The sequence below is a fragment of the Canis aureus genome, chromosome 9 (assembly GCF_053574225.1).
Source record: "Canis aureus isolate CA01 chromosome 9, VMU_Caureus_v.1.0, whole genome shotgun sequence".
Taxonomy (NCBI): domain Eukaryota; kingdom Metazoa; phylum Chordata; class Mammalia; order Carnivora; family Canidae; genus Canis; species Canis aureus.
The window spans coordinates 20,735,933-20,755,998 of NC_135619.1; the positions used below are offsets into that span (position 1 = coordinate 20,735,933).

A 20,066-nucleotide genomic window follows, 5' to 3' on the forward strand; every position below is an offset into this window, starting at 1 on the left:
TTTTAGCTTTTGTGAATAAAGTTGTTATCTTTCTACCAGGTGTGTGTGTGTATGTGTATGTATTTGTGGGCATGTGTTTTTATTTCTCTTTAGTAAATACCTAGAATTGGTGGGTTATAGGGTAGGTACAGTTTAGTTTTATAAGAAAACTTTACTCTCTAGCTACTTTATGATTTTTCTCCTTGTCTTTGCTATTCAGCAGTATTATTAGTTGTCTAGGTACAATTTCTTCTGTTTATTGTTCACGGAATTCATGATACTTCTAAAAATGTGGTTTAATAACTTTCATTTGTTTTGGAACACTCTTGACTATTACTTTGTTTCAATTATATTTTGCCTCTTTTTTTCTTCTTCTGGGACTCTAAATACTTGTATTTCAACTTTTTACTATATCTTATGTATCTCTTATGTGTTTTTTTTTATTATTTTGCTCACACTTCATGTGGATATTTTCTTCTGAGGTAGTTTTCATTTTACTAATTGTCTTCATCTGTGTGTAATGTTTTGCACTATCTATTGAGATATTAATTTCATTTATTACCTTTTTCAGTTCTATGGTTTCATTGCGGCCCTTTTCATAGTTGTTTTTCTCTGGCTTAATAGTTCACCTTTTAGTTCCTTTTACATATTGACCTTATTTTAATGTCTGAAAATTCTTTTTTTTTTAAGATTTATTTATTTGAGGAGGAGAAAGAGACACAGTGGGGAGGGGCAGAGGCAAAAGAAGAGAGAGAATCTTGAGCAGACTCAGTGCTGAGTGCAGAGCCCTGTGCGGGGCTCAGTCTTAGGACTTTGAGATCCGGACCTGAGCTGAATCCAAGAGTCGGGCTTAATGGGCTGTGCCACCCAGGTGCCTCCTAACAGGAAACTTTGTTGTTTGCATCCTTCAAGAGTCTGTTTCTTTTGCTCAGTTTTTCTTCTGGTGGTGCTTAGTCAATTCTTGTTTTCATCAATGCCAGGTTGTATAAGAGAAAAATTTGAAGTTGTGGATGATGTTAGCTTTCTTTAGTGAGGACTTACTGTTAATTCTCATAGTCAGCTAGTCTGAGACATCAGAAATCATAGATTACTTTAATTAAAAGTTAAAATATTTGGAAATTTGACCTTATTTCAAGGGATTGGTCTGTTTCTGGTTTAGACTTTCTTATAAGGTAGCGAGTGTAGATTGGTATTAGTTTCTCAGTTTCTTGGCCTATCCTTCTCTGCTTTTGGACGGGGAGAAGGAAACGTCAAACGCTGAACTTGCTTCTCTGAGGGTTCCTTCTTCTATCACAGATTCTCACTATATGGATAGCTCTCTGAATCCTTCACACATACCTATTTTTTGAAGTGTTTTTGTCCATCTCTTCTTGTTCTAGTGAGAAGGATGGTCTGAATAGCTTAATCTTCCATATAATCACTTTTTTTTTTAAAAGCACTGATGAGATAAATGCAGTTTGCCAAATCTTACAGCATTGTATGTTTCATTTTCCTTATTTTGCATGTTTAAAGATCTTATATTGCCTACTTGCTTTCTTTTTTGTATGATTTGAATTACAAATGAAAATTTCTGATGGCCTGTTTGTGTTTGATTTCTCTTTAATGAATGGGCAGAGTTGAGATAGTTCTCTTAGTCTTAAGGGTGAAGTGCCACCATTTTGTTGCCCATGTTAGGAGGCTGTGGTATGTAAGCTGCCCTGGCTCTATTCTAGTGCTCATATTTGAAGAACTTGAAGCTCAGCAAATTGAAGTAAATCAGACATACATGTGGAAGTGGATTTTTGTCAGCTTCTTCATATAAATTTAGAATAAAATTTGTAGAGTTTTTCCTTACAGTGTTGCTTTCTTTCAGTATGAAGACTTAGAATCATCTTTAAAGGATGCCAGTTTTGAGAAGGAGTCAACAGAAGCACAGAGTTTGGAGGTAAAAACAAGTAATACATATAATTATAAAAGCTAGGGGAAAGATTCTTGCTAAATAACATAAACTTTAAGAACAGTGTTCTCCTCAAAACTATTTTACAGGAAATGTCAAAGAGCATTTCTAGATGTTAAAGGTTAAAGAAAAATTAATTATAAGAAATGGAACATTAGGTAGCATAAAATATTTAAAAAATGTGAGCTCTCCTTCCTAACTTGTTTCAAGTGAGGCATATTTAGTTGACTGGAATCTAGGGCCATATAGAAGCTCTTGATTTTTCATTCTTGGGAATGAAATATATTAAGGTAACCATTCCTTTTTTCCATTCAGTTTGCTCTAGAAAGGAAAAATAGGATTCATTTTCATAAATTTAGGAATAGATGGCAGCAATAAATTATGTAAATTGTGGCAGTACTTGCCTTTACTTCATCCCCATTGTATCAGGAGCTGACTAGAATTAGACCAAAGATTTACATTGTAAGCAGTGATGTGCTGGTAAATATTTAATAGCTGGCTCTCTAGAGAGTAGGAGTCCTTATTTGTAGCTTGCTTGGTTCTGTTGTGTAAATACTCCCAATTTTAAGTTACCAACATGATGTCACTGAGTGTAGGCTTTGGAAGAGATATATAGTCTGCTGTCCTGAGCCAGGTATGATTTAGCTAGGAGTAAGAAGGAAAATAATAAAAATTTGTCATTTAGCAAAGCTACAACAGATTAGGGTAAATGATAAGCATGCCCTGTTACTGTTTAGAGATAGAAATGTTGTCAGTAGCATACTAATATTAATGTAGAAGACAGTGGACTTTGTTCTTTTGGTGTACTGTTCAGACAATACAGCTTGATTGTTATTAGTCACTGATATCTGTAACCATCAGAAAGTCTATGTATAGAACACTGGATGATAACTACCTGGAGTTAAAATGAAAACTTAAAAAAATCTATAGATTATATTTCAGAATTTCTTAGTAGAATCCGAAGGAAGTTATAAATTGAATTCCAAATGAAGCAAATTTCTTAAACTTTCTTCATTTGTTACCTACTAAAATCCTTAAGAACTTGGTGAAATTGTTTTATTTACTGACCTTCTGTTTTATCTCCTGTTCCAGTAGTAACTTATTAGTTTGATTAAAAAAGAAAGAATTGTGGAAGGCATTTAGTGTAATGGAAGAGTAAAAACTGGACAGTGAAGACATTTATTCAAGTTTGGTAGTATTGTGGATAAAATAAAACCAGTTTATTTATTTATTTTTTTATTTTATTTTATTTTTTTAAAACCAGTTTATTCTTAAGGCATTTAATTTATAGGATCTAGCAATAAAGTCTAAGTGAACATTTTGGAAATTTTTCTCTGGTTTTTATAATTAAAAAACATGTAATGTTTATTTTTGAGATTGGTAAACCTATTAACTATATATGATATAGTTAAAAAATTTGATGGTTGAATCAGTAGATAAAATCAAAACAGTAGAATAATTTTGATTCAAGTCAGGGAATTCATGTAATCAAATAGCCAAAGTTGGAGAAATACTTATAAATAAGTTTTTTTTTTTTTTTTTAAATTTTGGTCTCCATTAAATTCTGTGAATCTTTTGGTTTTTTTTTTTTAACAAGTTTGTTGAAGGATCACAAATATCAGAGGTATGTTTATTACAGTATTTAAAATCCATTTGGAATAATTCAGTGACTAATCATTAAAATTTAAAGAATCCCAGAAAATAATTCAATGCAGAACATTATTGTGAAGTGATCTTGGTTATTTTTTGAGTTTATTTTTCATTATATCTTTAATTATATTAAATCAGACTTATTTCTCATTTTTTACTTTATAATGCTCTAGAGCAGAGGTTGGCAAACTATAATCTGGGTTCTCTCTCTCTTTTTTAAAATTTTTAAAATTTGAGTATAGTTGACATAAATGTTACATTAGTTTCAGGTATACAACATAGTGATTCAACATCTCTATACTTTTTGCTGTGCTCACCACAAGTAGCTACCATCTGTCACTATACAATGTTATTACAGTCTCATTGACTATATTTCTTATGCTTATTCCCATGATTCATTCATTCCATGATTGGAAGCTTGATATCCCACTCTCCTGCACCCATTTTGCCCATCCCCTCACCATCTTTCATCTGGTAACTATCAGTTTATTCTCTGAATTTATAGGTCTGATTCTGCTTTTTGTCTATTTTGTCTTTTAGATTCCACATATGAGTAAAACCATTTGGCATTTGTCAGTCTGACTTATTTCACTTAGGTCCCTCTAGGTCCATCCATGTTGTCACAAATGGCAAGATCTCATCATTTCTTATGGCTATGTAATATTCCATTGTGTGTGTATATACCACATCTTTATTCATTTAGCTATTGTAAATAATGCTGCAATAAACATAGGGGTGTATTTATCTTTTTGAATTAGTGTTTTTTTTTTGTTTTTTTTTTTTTAATAAATACTAAGTAGTGGAATTATTGGATCATATAGTATTTCTACTGTTTTCCACAGTGGCTGTACCAATTTACATTCCCAGCAACAATGCCCAAGGGTTCCTTTTTCTCCACATCCTTGCCAACATTTGTTATTTCTTGTCCTTTTGATTTTAGCCATTTTGACAGATGTGAGACAATACCTCATTGTGATTTTGATTTGCATTTCCCTAATGATTGATGAGTGATGTTAAAGATCTTTTCATGTGTCTGTTGGCTATCTATATGTCTTCTTTGGAAAAATGTCTGTTCAGGTCCTCTGCCCAGTTTTAATCAGATTGTTTGGTTTTCCACCTGTTTTTGTAAATAAAATTTTACTGGGACACAGCCACGCTCATTCATTTACATGTCTTTGCATTCTTACTGCATAGGCATAGTTGGGACAGGGACTACATGGCCTGTAAGCCTAAAATATTTACTTTATGGTTTTTTTATAGAAAAGTTTGCTGACCCCTGCTAGCATTACTTTTATTTAATGTTATAACAGTGAACAAATATGTAAACAAAATTTTATTGATTTACAATATATGTGTTTGATTATATTTGATTTATCATAACCAAAAAAGTCTTATGTCTATCTTATAAAGTTGGCTTCCTCTTTTTTAGGCAGTCTATGAAAAGCTGAACAAGTCTAAATCTGATCTTGAGGATGAAATACTTTTTTTGGAAAACCAGTTAAAAGAAGAGAAATCTAAGCACTCTGAACAAGATGAATTGGTAAGGTTTTTGTGTTTGAGGAGACTATAGGAAAAGGAAAGTTACTAGATTTTAAAAAATTAATATGTGGAGGTCAGGGCACCTGGGTGGCTCTGTTGGTTACATGTTTGACTCTTGATCTCAGCTCAGATCTTGATCTCAGGGTTGAGTTTAAGCCCTCTGTTGGGCTCCGTGCTGGGCATGGAGCCTACTTAAAAAAAAAAAAAAGGGATCAGTTAAAGTATTATATGCACTGTAAAAAATACAGAAGGCTGTTAAGTACAGAGTAAAATTTTCGAGATCCACTAGCTTTTTTATTTGTTAGAGGTTACCGTGTTAAGTTTCTTGCTTATCTTGTAGAGATTTTCTACATGCACTATTAAGTAGCTCACGTAAGTAGAGTTGAATAACCACATACATAGTGGTTTTTTTTTATTACTTAAAAATTATTTTGAAAACATTTTAGCTTTGTCATTTATTTTAAAATCTGTAAGGAAGATATTGATGTATGGAATTATTTAGTAAGATACGATATCAGTGAACTTATCTTGAGCCTATATAATTTAAGTGTTATATTAAAGATGAGATGAATACTATTGTTGTCCAACTTTCATATAAAATCCCTTTAAGCATATGGCTGAGAGGTTTTTTTAATTTGAGTCCTCATTTTTTTTGAGTAGATACATTAGGTTAACACTGTATCTGTGTTACATTAGGTTAACACTGTGGCATCTTAGGAACTGGGAAAATTTGGTAAAGAAATACTTGTTTTTGATTGATGCTGTCTTTTCAGATGGTGGATATTTCAAAAAGGATACAGTCCCTAGAAGATGAATCAAAATCTCTTAAATCACAAGTAGCTGAAGTAAGTTGAATTAGTTTAGGTCTGTTGCGTTGGAAAATCATTTTAATTTTACTGTTTTATGATTAAAGAAGAAGGTATAATATTACAATTTGAGGTATTGGGGTCTTAAATATAGTTCTTTTGTAGAAGGTACTTCAGGAAAGTTCATTTTTTTATTGGACAGGTATTTATTGAACTCTTGGTGTATAATGGTCGCTGTTGAAGGTGCTTGGCATTGTAGACAAAATAGACTGGAAAGCTCTCATCTAATTTAAATTCTAGAGAGGCCTGATAATAAAAAGTTCACAAAATTTGCTACACAGTACATAAAAGATTAGAAGTGGTTAAATCCTTGGTCCAAGGCCACATGACAAGTTGTGGCAGATTTATGACTGGACCCTGATGCTAGACTAGCCTTTTTTCTGCTACCCCACACTGCCTTTTCTATTAATGTTGGCGTATTTTTGTCTTTAATTCCATGTTTTAGGGACTATTTGTAAAAAGCTGTTGTATTAAATTAATTCTTATAAGCTTGATATGTTGTTTTACTTAGGCCAAAATGACCTTCAAAATATTTCAAATGAATGAAGAACGACTTAAGATAGCTATAAAAGATGCTTTGAATGAAAATTCCCAACTTCAGGAAAGCCGGAAACAGGTTTGTACTCTAGAGAGAGGACTTTTATTAAATTAAATCAAATTTAATTAATTAAAAAAAGATTTTAAAAATTTATTTGAGAGAGAAAAAGTGGGCATGAGTAGGGAGGGTGGAGAGGCAGAGGGAGAGGCAGAAGCAGACTCCCTGCTGAGCAGGGAGCCTGACTTGGGACTCCATCTAGGACCCTGGGACCATAACCTGAGCTGAAGGCAGAAGCTTAATGGACTGAGCCTCCCAGGCACCCCTATAGGGACTTTTAAACTGTAAATATATAATTATAAATGTTCTAGACACACTCATGACTGACCCATGCTAGGAGCAAGATTAGATTCTTTCTGGAAAGCAGGAGAGTAGGGCAATCTGCTGTGTCTCTTTTGTATAGAGTATAAAAGTATATACTCCTGGCATCTTTTTCCTCCAGTAGTGAAAGTAATCCAGGGCAAATTTTTATTCATTTATTTATTTATTTATTTATTTATTTATTTATTAATTAAATTTATTTTTTATTGGTGTTCAATTTACCAACATACAGAATAACACCCAGTGCTCATCACGTCAAGTGCCCCCCTCAGTGCCCGTCACCCATTCACCCCCACCCCCTGCCCTCCTCCCCTTCCACCAGCCCTAGTTCGTTTCCCAGAGTTAGGAGTCTTTATGTTCTGTCTCCCTTTCTGATATTTCCCACACATTTCTTCTCCCTTCCCTTATATTCCCTTTCACTATTATTTATATTCCCCAAATGAATGAGAACATACAATGTTTGTCCTTCTCCGATTGACTTACTTCACTCAGCATAATACCCTCCAGTTCCATCCACGTTGAAGCGAATGGTGGGTATTTGTCGTTTCTAATGAAAACTGAGTAATATTCCATTGTATACATTGACCACATCTTCTTTATCCATTCATCTTTCGATGGACACCGAGGCTTCTTCCACAGTTTGGCTATTGTGGACATTGCTGCTATAAACATTGGGGTGCAGGTGTCCCGGCGTTTCATTGCATCTGAATCTTTGGGGTAAATCCCCAGCAGTGCAATTGCTGGGTCGTAGGGCAGATCTATTTTTAACTCTTTGAGGAACCTCCACACAGTTTTCCAGAGTGGCTGCACCATTTCACATTCCCACCAACAGTGTAAGAGGGTTTGTGGTTTCCTGCCTTGTTAATTTTCCCCATTCTCACTGGTGTGAGGTGGTATCTCATTGTGGTTTTGATTTGTATTTCCCTGATGGCAAGTGATGCAGACCATTTTCTCAAGTGCATGTTGGCCATGTCTATGTCTTCCTCTGTGAGATTTCTCTTCATGTCTTTTGCAGGGCAAATTTTAATAATCAAAGCAAGTAGCATTTAGTACCAGCTCCTTACACCCAGGCTGAAAGAGGGCAGAGAATACAGAATTATTGAAGCTCTGGGTCTGGGGCCTAAAGCTAGAACTATTTCTGGTGGTAGATCAAATGAGGATTTAGCTTTTACCCTCTTCCTTCTTCATATATATAGACACTCTCCTCACACATCTAAATATATTTCCTGGCCCACAATGCTCCCAATACAGTTAAAATTTTTCCATGGGAAAATTTTTCATTGATTACATTATTTACAGTTTTTTAGTTTTTAAATTTTTTTTTTAATTTTTAAAAAATTTTAAAAGATTTTATTTATTTATTTGACAGAGAGAGAGCGCCAAAGAGCATAAGTTGGGGGAAATGGCAGAGGCAGAGGGAGAGGGAGAAGCAGGCTCCCCGCTGAGCGGGGACTCCCCCCCATCCCCCCATTGTGCAGCTCCATCCCATGGCCCTGAGATCATGACCTGAGCCGAAGGCACTTAACCAACTGTGCCACCCGGCTATCCCTAGATTTTCTTACTCTTTGGGGTTGTTTTCATCTAACTCCTTTTGAATCACTAAGGTTTCATCTAACTCCTTTTGAATCACTAAGGTTATTGAAATAAAATATTCTATATTCACTAATGCCATGTTCTAATACTTCTTATGACTGCATGCTGGGTATCCAATTTCTTTTTTTTTTTTTTTCATTTTAAAGATTTTATTTATTCATGAGAGACATAGAGAGGCAGAGACATAGGCAGAGGGAGAAGCAGGCCCCCTGTGGGGAGCCCAGTGTGGGACTGGATCCCAGGATCCTGGGATCATGCCCTGAGCCAAGGCAGATGCTCAACCACTGAGCCACCCAGGCATCCCTGGGAGTGCAATTGCTTTAGTAACTCACTAATCCCCTAATCCCCAAATTCAAAATTTTTTCTTCAGTCTTCATTTGGTTTTAATCTGTTGGTGTCCTCTTAGTTCTCCTATACGTTCGTAGAAAAAATTTAGTTTTCTTGTGCTAGGAAATATGCTAATGAAGCCTTAGTTTTACAGAGAAATCCAGTAATTAGTATTTGACAGAACTGAGTTTTCAAGATTTAATAAATTTGGACTTTTCTTTCATATTTCTATGGGCCATTTCTTTGTGACTTGCTTGCTCATTCTTTTTATTTCCCCCTGTTTTTCTTATTGACTTGTAAGAGCTTTTTGCATGTTAAAGTTATTAATCTTTTGTTGTGTATAAGAGTTCCTTTCTAGTTATTTGTTTTTAGATTTTGTGTCATTTTTTGATTTGTGAAGCTTTTAAGTTATGTAGTCAAGCCTGTGTTTTTATAACAACTGTTACCTTTTGTTCATGTCCAAAAAATCTTTCCTATAAAAGTATAGATAGTAAAAGATTGCTTATGTAGAATATTCCAAGGAAGTTCAGTTATCTTAACTATAAAACAGCACATGATTAAAAAATTTTTTTTAGTACAAGTAAGGTATGGCATGTTATATAGGACTTAAGGGATGGTAAGTAAGACCTTCCCTTCTTCCCTCCTTACATCCCTCCCTACTTCCTTCCCAGCAATACATTGTGTTCTATAATATCTATTAATGATACATCTAAATAGATAAATAAATTCAACTACATGTAAGTATGAAAAAGAATGATTTGCCTTTTTTTGGTGGGGTTTGAATTTTAGCTTTTACAAGAAGCTGAAGAATGGAAAGAACAAGTGAATCAACTTAATAAACAGAAAATAACATTTGAAGACTCCAAAGTATATGCAGAACAAGTTCTGTATGATAAAGAAAATCAGATCAAGGTAAGTGGCTCTGCTGATTTTAGTGACTGAGTCTGCTAGAATTTTGTACTAATTCTGATATTTGACAATTTTTTCTTTAGCAGCTTTTATTTTTATAATTTATTTGGTCAAATTTGAGCATGTGTACTTTTTTGGCATTCATTTTAATTTGTACCAGGATTGTCATTCTTGCTCCTAAATGCTCCTTAAAGATTTAAAGATTTGTCACATATATTGTATAATAATATATATTAATTATATATCATATAACTTATATTGTGTTATATTAATTATATCATATATTAATATGAATATCATTAATACTGATATTAAGACTACTAACATTTATTAATATCAGTATCAATGCTATAGAAGTAATATTAATCATATAAATATACAAGTATATATAATATATAAGTATAAATATGAATAATTAACATTAACACTAATAATGCTGATATTAATATTTATTAATATTACTAATATTAATGCTATGTATTAGTATATATATCAATATTCTATGTGTCTTTTTTCTCTTTTGCTCTGTATTTTAGCCTAGGTATTTAATGAAGAAAGAAAAAGAATAGCAGATTTTATATTTGTCTTTAGACTGCCATCTTTATCTATTGATAAATTAGCAAGAATTTTAGAAATTGGTCAAATGAATTTATATGTATCAGCTGGATATCTGTAATACCCAGATTAGCTGTTGTATGTACTTTCACGGAGATGAATACTTTTCAGAAAATAAGTCTAATTGAAACTTGACTCTGATAGGAATATAATAATTGGTATTATTGTTAGAATTTGTTCACTTTTTCTTCTCCTTGTTTGCCCCTTTCTAGCCCCTGCTCTTTTAAATCTTATCCTTTCAAGCTGCAATTTGATACTCAGGTGTAAATACCAAGTAATAAGATGTAAAACTAACATTCTGTAATTATGTAGTAAAGTGGAGGTTGCCATCTTGAAACCTATATATTTATGTTCTTTACGTTGTTACTAAATATGTTTTGAAGATTCCAGCTTTAGGAGTTGTATTTGTAATTTGAGATATTGTTTTATTTTTTTCCCCTAAACTTACTCTACTAAAGAACTTGGGATTCTTCCTAAACAGAACAAGAATGAGATGGTAATCTCAAGCTCAGTCAAAGTTGTTATCTATGTAGATTGATTTTTAAACTGTAACTACACATTCGGAAGTTGTAAATCAGCAAAAGGCATTACCTCTCTCTTTTTTCCCTTTTCTATTAAATGTCAAGTCTCTGACTGAACGCTTGATAAAGATGAAAGATTGGGCTGCTGTGCTGGGAGAAGACCTGACAAATGATGATAACTTGGAATTGGAAATGAGTGAATCAGAAAATGGTATGCAGTAGGGTATTAAGTCATGATTCATCCTCTTTTGCTAAAAATGATGAATAGCTCTTGTATTTTTTTAGTTCCTTTATGCACCATGTTCTTTTTTTATCAAGTTTTCTTTTTTAAATTTAAATGCAATTGATTAACATATAATGTATTATTATTTCAGAGGTATTAGTGATTTATCAGTCTTCTATAATAATGCCTAGTGCTCCTTATATCACATGCCTTCATTAATGTCCATCACCCAATTACCCTACCCCCTGGCCCTCCAGCAACCCTCAGTTTGTTTCCTATGATTAAGAGTCTCTTAAGATTTGTCTCTCTCTCATTTCATCCTGTTTTATTTTTCCCTCTCTTCCCCTATGATCCTCTGTTTTATTTCTTAAATTCCACATATGAGTGAGATCATATGATAATTGTCTTCCTCTAATTGACTTATTTTGCTTAGTATACTACCCTCTGTTCTATCCATGTTGTTGCAAATAGCAAGATTTCATTCTTTTTGATGGTTAACTAGTATTCCATTGTATATATACATGTCTTCTTTATCCATTCTTCTCTTGATGGAGATCTGGGCTCTTTCCATAGTTTGGCTCTTATGGACATTGTTGCTGTAAACATTGGGGTGCAGATGCCCCTTTGGATCAGTACATTTGTATCTTTGGGATAACTACCTAGTAGTGCAATTCCTAGGTCATAGAGTAGCTCTATTTTCAGCTTTTTGTGGAACCTCTGTTTTCCACAGTGGCTCCATTAGCTTGCATTCCCACCAGCAGCATAAGAGGGTTCCCCGTTCTCTGCATCCTCTTCAACATCTGTCGTTTTCTGACTTGTTAATTTTAGGCATTTTGACTGGTGTGAAGTGGTATCTTCTTGTGGTTTTGATTTGTGTTTCCCTGACGCCCAGTAATGTCGAGCTTTTTTTCGTGTGTCTGTTGGGCATTTGTAGGTCTTCTTTGGAGAAATGTCTGTTCGTGTCTTCTGCCTATTTCTTGATCGGATTATTTGTTTTTTGTGTGCACCATGTTTATACAATTTTGCTTTGGCACATTTTATCTGTCTCTAATACTCTGTCTCTCTCTCTTGCCATCCCTTATTGTTAAGCTTCAATTGTAATACTGCCTTTTCAGTAAATTTTTCTCCCTACTCCTCAGACAGACTTACAGCTTCTTTGTTCCATGTTCTTTTATATATTGTACATCTTTGTTACAGCAGTTTTCATATTGCATCATAATCATTTCAATGCATGGTTTTCCCTGTCATGTCAACTAATCAGATGGATGAGTGGGTAGTTTAAACAATGAGTGTTATATAGATGAATACCTTAGGATACTGTTTTTTGTTTGTTTTAGTTGGATGACTCAGTACTTTAGTCTTGGCCATTCCAAATTGTTATTACCACTGCTGGTTCCAGTCTGGAAACTCAAGCAAGAGTTAGGTTCACTATAGCTTCTCACTGTGTTTTCAAACCAGTTCCTGTGACTTGAAAAAATAATTTTTTGTTGACATAATTACAGATCCATTGGAAATTCCAAAAAGAGTACAGACATGTTTTGTGTATCTTTTACTAGTTTCCCACGGTGGTAACTCTTCTGACTTTTTGTCCTCTTTTTTCTCCCTCTACTCCCTGCCTAATTAACAAATTTATTAAGGAGCAGAAGGTATGATTTTTTTAAAAAATTTCTTTGATGATAGTATTAATGCATTGGAAGAAAACTGTATTCCTAAAGTGAACACATTTGTTCTGTTTTTACTTTTTCACTTTTGCTTTATCTTGCAAGAAGCAATTCCTTTTGTAATGAGAAAATACATGCTTGGTTTTTAAAAAAAATTAAAAAAAAATAAATAAAAAATTTTTTTTTCATTTTATTTTAATTTGTAGTATAATTCCACTTATATTTTGTATGCTGAAAAATCCAATAGTTAACACTGGACTATATTTAGGTGAATACCAAATTCTTGTTACAAATTTGTTCTTGGAGTGAGTCGTGAAGAACCTAATTATGGTTCTTCCAATGCTTTATTGTTTAGCTTTTTGGGAGCATGTCCAAGCCATCCTGTCTCATATCAAATTCTTTATTGTAGCAGGAAAAGGGATAAGGCTCTAGTTGTGTGAACTACTAAAATCATTTGGATGTCTGTTGTGATGTGGCACTGTTTTCTCAATTTATTGTGTTTGTTTTTTTTTAAACTATAGATAATCAACCAAAAGGAGCTTTGAAGAAACTGGTTCATGCTGCTAAGGTTTGCATTACTATATAAATATAAAGAATATAGAGAAAGAAACAGGACTTGGATTAAACCTGTATGTCCTTAGTAATTATTTTAAAAGTCCATTTTATAGTTAACACCATAGAAGTGATCTGAATTTTCAGAAGTGATCAGAATTTATTAGTTGATTTTTTTATAATAACTTTGGAAATTCATGTTGTTAAGTTTTAAAATTTATAATAAAAAATTTAGGATAATGCACTTTTGTTTTTGGATAAGGAATATTTTAAAACTATTTAGTGTATTTTCTTTCATATTTTTGTCTTTGAGCGTTCTTCCTCTGGTCTCAGTATTTTTCTTTTTCTATTACCCCTTATCCTAATTTGAAAAGTGAATGCTAGGTTTATTTTCTTCCTGTTTATATCTTTTCTTTTCCATTGTAGTAGTGGTATCTTGATCCTTACAGAACTATATGAAGTCTTGGTAATGTAGTTTGAAGGTTGCTTTAATTAAAACTTCTGTGTTGAAAGTAAATAGAATGAAAATAGCTACTTTTTAAGGATCAATCATTGATCTTCTCTGTCTCTGTTCTGACATTTACAACAACTGACGAATGTTAACTTTTCAAGATGGAAGCTGCATTGTTGGTTAATGCATTCTAGTTGATAATTTCATCAAAGTGATAAAAGAACTTAAAAAGGTTGGGATGGTTGAGAATTTTTTGTTTTTCCTTTTTTTTGGTATAACTGATTAATGTTGCTTTTTTTCCTTTTTCCATTCTCTGAAGTTAAATGCTTCTTTAAAAACCCTAGAAGGAGAAAGAAACCAAATTTACATTCATTTATCTGAAGTAGATAAGACAAAGGAGGAGCTTACAGGTAGGATATCTACATCTCTTTATATAGAATGGTCCTGTTAATTGAATCACGTATGTAAAGATCCAATTTGATTTTTTAACTGTTATTTTTGTTTCTGATTTGTGAAAAATTAGCACTGAGGTTTTTGTTGTTGCTGGTAAAGCGGGATTATCAGTTTCCTCCATGTTCATATGAAATAAAAATAGTGCAGTTTTAAAAAAACATGTAAAACCATACTTACCTTTTAATTTCAGTGTTACATGTCTGATACAGTTTTAGATGTTAAAAGGTAGCAAATTAAAACTGTTAACTTTTAAAAGATCATCCCTATAATTCAGTTTTGCCAGAGATGATATCCAATGTTAATGTCTTAAATGACTGTTCTTGGCAATGGCTTATTGCCTTGGTCAACAGATTACTTCTGATTTAGATTTAAAAATTTCTGTGGAAAGACAGGTATGCACATTGAAATTATTTAATGTTAGCATATTTCCTTTATTTTTTATTTATTTTTTAAAAAGATTTTATTTATTTATTCATAGGGATGCAGAGAGAGAGAGAGAGAGTAGCAGAGACACAGGCAGAGGGAGAAGCAGGCTCCATGCAGAGAGCCTGACGTGGGACTCAATCCAGGGTCTCCAGGATCATGCCCTGGGCTGCAGGTGGCGCTAAACCGCTGCGCCACCGGGGCTGCCCAGCATATTTCCTTTAAACTTTCCTTTTGATATATATGATTGATTAATTATATACCTTTAGAATAATTAGTATGCCATTACATATAATTACTTAAATTTTAATGCTTGTTAGTATGACTTTGTGAATTTGAAACTGCCTTCTTTACACAAAGTAAGTTTTGGTTTGTTATAAGATTTGTAATGTGGGCATCTGCCTGGCTTAGTCAGGTAGATCATGTGGCTCTTAATCTCAGGGTCTTGAGTGCAAACCCCACATTGGATGTGGAGATTACTTAAAAGATCTGTGGTGGGGCAGCCCCGTTGGCTCAGCGGTTTAGCACCACCTTCAGCCCAGGGCCTGATTCTGGAGACCCCGGATTGAGTCCCGCGTCGGGCTTGCTGCATGGAGCCTGCTTCTCCCTCTGCCTGTGTCTCTGCCTCCCTCTCTCTCTCTCTCTGTATCTCTCATTAATAAATAAATTAAAAAAAAAAAAGAAAAAAAAAGATCTGTGGTGATGATTCATACCCATGTTTTGAGAGATGGCACTTCAATCTTAGAGGAGTTCAGAGGTGGAGTTATGATGTTGGAGGGGAAATGAGGTTTTTAAAAACAATTGATGCACTAATTAGTACTCATAATTACTTAGAATCGTTAATTATTATTTTATAGATAATTATTTTTGGTGTGTTAGCATTTGAAACCAGCTAAAACTGGTGTTTTTCTCTACAGTCTTGGTCTGGATTAAGCTAGGAAGATTATGTAGCATTTCTTATCAGAAGATCCAAATTTCTGGCCTGACTTATAACATTATCTAAATTTTGCTTAAAAGGAGGGCTGGCTAGGGACACCTGGGTGGCTCAGTGGTTGAGTGTCTGCCTTTGGATCAGGGCATGATCCTGGGCTTCTGGGATTGAGTTCTGCCCAATTTTCTCCCTCTGCCCAAGTCTCTGACCCTCTGTGTCTCTCATGAATAAATAAATAAAATAAAAAAAAAAAAAAGGGTTGGCTAGAAGTTAAGTATTAACCGTTAATTTTTTACTAGATAAAAATAGACATTGTTCATCATGTGGAAGCAGTTTCACAGGAAATGTTAAGCTAGAATATTTCTCTTCAGAACTCTCATCTCCATAACCTTGAGAATTTTATTGTTTTTTCACTTCCTAACTGAAAATTAAATTTTTTTTTTTCAATTTTTATTTATTTATGATAGTCACAGAGAGAGAGAGAGGCAGAGACACAGGCAGAGGGAGAAGCAGGCTCCATGCACCGGGAGCCCGATGTGGGATTCGATCCCGGGTCTCCAGGATCGTGCCCTGGGCCAAAGGCAGGCGCCAAACCGCTGCGCCACCCAGGGATCCCCTAACTGAAAATTAGATGCTGGAATTAGAATATTGAAGGTTTGGGAAATCTTGAGGTAATAAAAAAAATTATAACAATTTTTCTAGTTCTTTAAAATACTAAAAAGCATTTAGGTGAAAAAAATCATAAATTTTCTGTTGTCAGAAAGAATTTCATTTATTAATAATCTATTATTTTTAGTAATTTTTATCTTTAATGTGCATCTCAAAATGTTACTCCTTTAATTGTGATTTTTAAAAATTTTCTATAGAATGTATTAAAAATCTCCAGACTGAACAAGCATCTTTGCAGTCAGAAAATACACAATTTGAAAGCGAGACTCAAAAGCTTCAGCAGAAACTTAAAGTAATGACTGAATTGTATCAAGAAAATGAAATGACACTTCACAGGTAATAAAAATTATATTGTTAACTTCACTGTACGGCAAGTAAAATAGCTTAAAAATAGTGCATATTCAGCATATGTGATATGCAAAGTGCTCAACTTAGGATTGGGTAATATTTCTTCAGTTCATTTTTAAGGAAGTTATTTAATCTTGAAACACTTTTTTTTTTCTGAATCTGACCATTTTTCACTACTTCCCCTACAGTGACTCGCATCTAAACAAACAAACCATCATCAGTTTGTGTCTGGTTTATTGCAGTAGTCTCATTCATGTGTAGTCTCTTTCCATTCAACTTCCTGCACAGTTGGTTCCAGTGGTGTGATCCTTCTAAAACCTAAATTTTGGGTCTTGTCTTTGTCTTGTTTGCAAACTCAAGTGCCTTCATATAGTACTTAGAATTTAATCCAAAGCTTTTATATGACCTAAAGACTCTGTAAGATCTGACCTTCAACTGCCTTTTTTTTTTTTTCTCCCTGATTATGCTTTTAATTTTAGCTTATTTTTCTTTTTCCTTTATTATCCTCCAGTGCACTGGCATTCTTGATGAGATTTTTAGCATACTAAGCACATCTGTACCTCAGGGCCTTCTGCATTTGCTCTTTCTGCCTTGGATTTGTAGTTCCCTGTATAAGGTTAAATCCTTCATTTCATTTGAGTCTGTGTTCAGATGTTGCTTCAAAGAATCCTTCCCTGGATACCCTAACTAATATAATATATTACCTGCAATTCCCTCTTCCCTTATCTTGCTTTATTTTTCTTATAGCCCTTATAGTCTTCTGATGAATGATTGTCTTTTTTTTTTTTTTTTTAATCTTCTCAACATTTAATGTAAACTCCCTGAATTACTTTGTTCTCTTTTCTTCTATATTTCTGGTGCCTAATGCTATGTCTGGCACATGGTACTTATTCAGTAAATATTTGCAGAATCTATAAATAAATATGTTTAGTACCTTTATATAATAGAGTGAAAGATTCTGTGCGTGTGTATATTGATGCCTAAATGCACAGATACACAGAAGGCTGTTAAGATACCTATCTGGAGACTCTAGATATTAAAATACCAGTATAGGACATACTTTTCATCATAAAAGGAAATAAAATATAACTTAATTAATGTAATTTCAAGCCCCTTTAATGAAAGTTATTACAATTGATATTCATCATTCATAGATTCTGTACTTACAAATTCACCTACTGGGATCCCTGGGTGGCGCAGTGGTTTGGCGCCTGCCTTTGGCCCGGGGCGCGATCCTGGAGACCCGGGATCGAATCCCACATCGGGCTCCCGGTGCATGGAGCCTGCTTCTCCCTCTGCCTGTGTCTCTGCCTCTCTCTCTCTCTCTCTCTCTCTCTCTCTCTCTGTGTGGCTATCATAAATAAATAAAAATTAAAAAAAAAAAACAAAAAAAACAAATTCACCTACTTCTGGAAACTTAACTTTTAACCCCAAACCAGTACTTACAGAGCTGTAGTGGTTATCTTAGGCACAGAATGGGAAAAAATGTGAATTGCCCAATGTGCGTGTTCCTGTTCTGCCTTCCTTTTTTTTTTAATATTTTATTTATTTACTTATGAGAGAGAGAGAGAGAGGGGCAGAGACCCAGGCAGAGGGAGAAGCAGGCTCCATGCAGGGAGCCCGATGTGGGACCCGATCCCAGGACCCTGGGATCACACCCTGGCCCAAAGGCAGACACTCAACCGCTGAGCCACCCAGGCGTCCCCTGGTCTGCCTTCTTATTTCATTTCTCATTTTGTAAACAAGCATCCTTTTTGCAGTATATGTGGTGCCACATTTTTGGGCTTTTTGTTGGTGATTTAGCTGTTTAAGATGGTCCCCAGCTATTGTGCTGAAATAGTGTGTAGTGTTCTTAAGTGCAAGAAGGCTGTGGAGTGTCTTATAGAGAAAGTATACGTGTCAGATAAGCTTTCTTCAGACATGAGTTATGATGCTGTTGGCTGTGAGTTCATTATTAATAAACCAACAATATATGTTAAATAAGGTGTCTTTAAACCAAAACACATAAAACAGGGTTATGTATTGATTGGTGGATGAAAATACTGTGACCAGAGCATGCAGAAACCTAACTCTATTTCCTTGAGAGCAATGGTTCAGTATTTGCTAATTAGGATTTGTGGTGACTTTTAGAACATAACTGTTGGGAATGAGATGCTGTTTTATGTATTTGGAAACTGGTAGAAAATACCAACATTACATTGCCTTCGGGATGCTGGTGGATTTGTTAAACTCTGTCATTGCAAGCTGTATACTGCAATCATTCTTTGGAGTCTATTCAAAAATTAAAAACTTGCTGTTCATAATCAGTCTTTGGGCCACTGCTCAGGATATGAAAGAGAAGTAAACTTGATTAAATGGAAGAGCTACAGAATGGATACCTCATGGTTTTCCATCAGTAATTTTAGGAATGGATGACCCTTCATTTTAATTTAGGATGAAAGATATTGTGAGTAAAAATTGGACATGAAGAATTATTTTAGGTGAAAGGAATATTTTTGAGTGTATCTTTTTGAACTTGACTGGTTGATTATAGAATTTTGATGAGGAATGTTTAAAATTTTTTTTCTTTGTAAGATTTTATTTATTTTGACAGAGAGAGAGAAAGAGAAAGAGCACAAGCAGGATGGGCAGCAGAGGGAGAGGGAGAAGCAGGCTCTCTGCTGAGCCCCAGTGTGGGCCTGGATCCCAGGACCCTGAAATCATGACCTGGGCTGAAAATAAAATTTAGATTCAGTAATTTTGATATTTTTCAGGATTAATGTATTATATATTACTAGCACTTTTCCAGATTTAATATTGGAGAGAAGTGAAATAGCATAACATAGAAGCTTGATATATTGCTGTATTATTTAAAAAAAATTTATTTTCATTCTTTTTGGAGAGGGGGAGGGGCAGAAAGGGAAAAAGAGAATCTTTTTTTTTTTTTTAAGATTTTTATTTTACTTATTTTTAGAGAGAGAGTGCGAGCAAGCGTGAGTGTGTTTATGGGGGTATAAAGGGAGAGGGAGAGAATCTTAAGCAGGTTCCATGCCCAGGGTGGAGCACAGTACAGGGCTCAGTCTTACAACCCTGAGATCATGACCTGAGCCATAATTGATATGTAACTGAGTGAACCACCCAGATGCCTCAATATGTTGTTTTAAATGTGTGACGTGAGATGTGATTGTTTTTTAGTTAAATCATCAGACTACCTTTATAGTGCAATTTCCATCATTAATGAGCCTAGCCAAATTCAAGGGAAAGGTTCATAGACTTTACTTCTCAGCAGCAGAGGTGTCAAAGAATTTCTGGTCATTTTTAATCTAGATTCTGTAAAAATACACCTCCTTCCATATCCAAGCCCATTATATTTTCATGCTTTTTCTGAAGAGATGACTTATTTTCTTCTAACACCTATGAAATGATTGACCTGGCAAATCCTTTCTTAGCAATTGGTAATGTAGTTTGTGGAATATAAAACATTTAATCCTGCCCTGTAGAATTTCTTCAATAGTTTGTCATGTT

At 34.2% G+C, this 20,066-nt stretch overlaps 1 protein-coding gene across 12 annotated transcripts in view; it reads left to right on the top strand.

Annotated features, from left to right (window-relative positions):
* MIA2 (MIA SH3 domain ER export factor 2) overlaps nt 1-20,066 on the top strand; it is a 90,632-nt gene that overhangs the window by 39,860 nt on the left and 30,706 nt on the right. For 7 of the 12 annotated variants that reach the window (XM_077909121.1, XM_077909123.1, XM_077909130.1 and 4 more), the window contains 10 exons: nt 1,832-1,903; nt 3,513-3,539; nt 4,995-5,105; nt 5,878-5,949; nt 6,482-6,586; nt 9,596-9,718; nt 10,957-11,062; nt 13,257-13,303; nt 14,058-14,148; nt 16,412-16,550. In XM_077909121.1, the coding sequence (XP_077765247.1) occupies nt 1,832-1,903; nt 3,513-3,539; nt 4,995-5,105; nt 5,878-5,949; nt 6,482-6,586; nt 9,596-9,718; nt 10,957-11,062; nt 13,257-13,303; nt 14,058-14,148; nt 16,412-16,550 (893 nt within the window). The remainder of the gene's footprint in view (nt 1-1,831; nt 1,904-3,512; nt 3,540-4,994; nt 5,106-5,877; nt 5,950-6,481; nt 6,587-9,595; nt 9,719-10,956; nt 11,063-13,256; nt 13,304-14,057; nt 14,149-16,411; nt 16,551-20,066) is intronic. The other 5 variants (XM_077909122.1, XM_077909129.1, XM_077909134.1 and 2 more) reach the window with 1 other exon arrangement.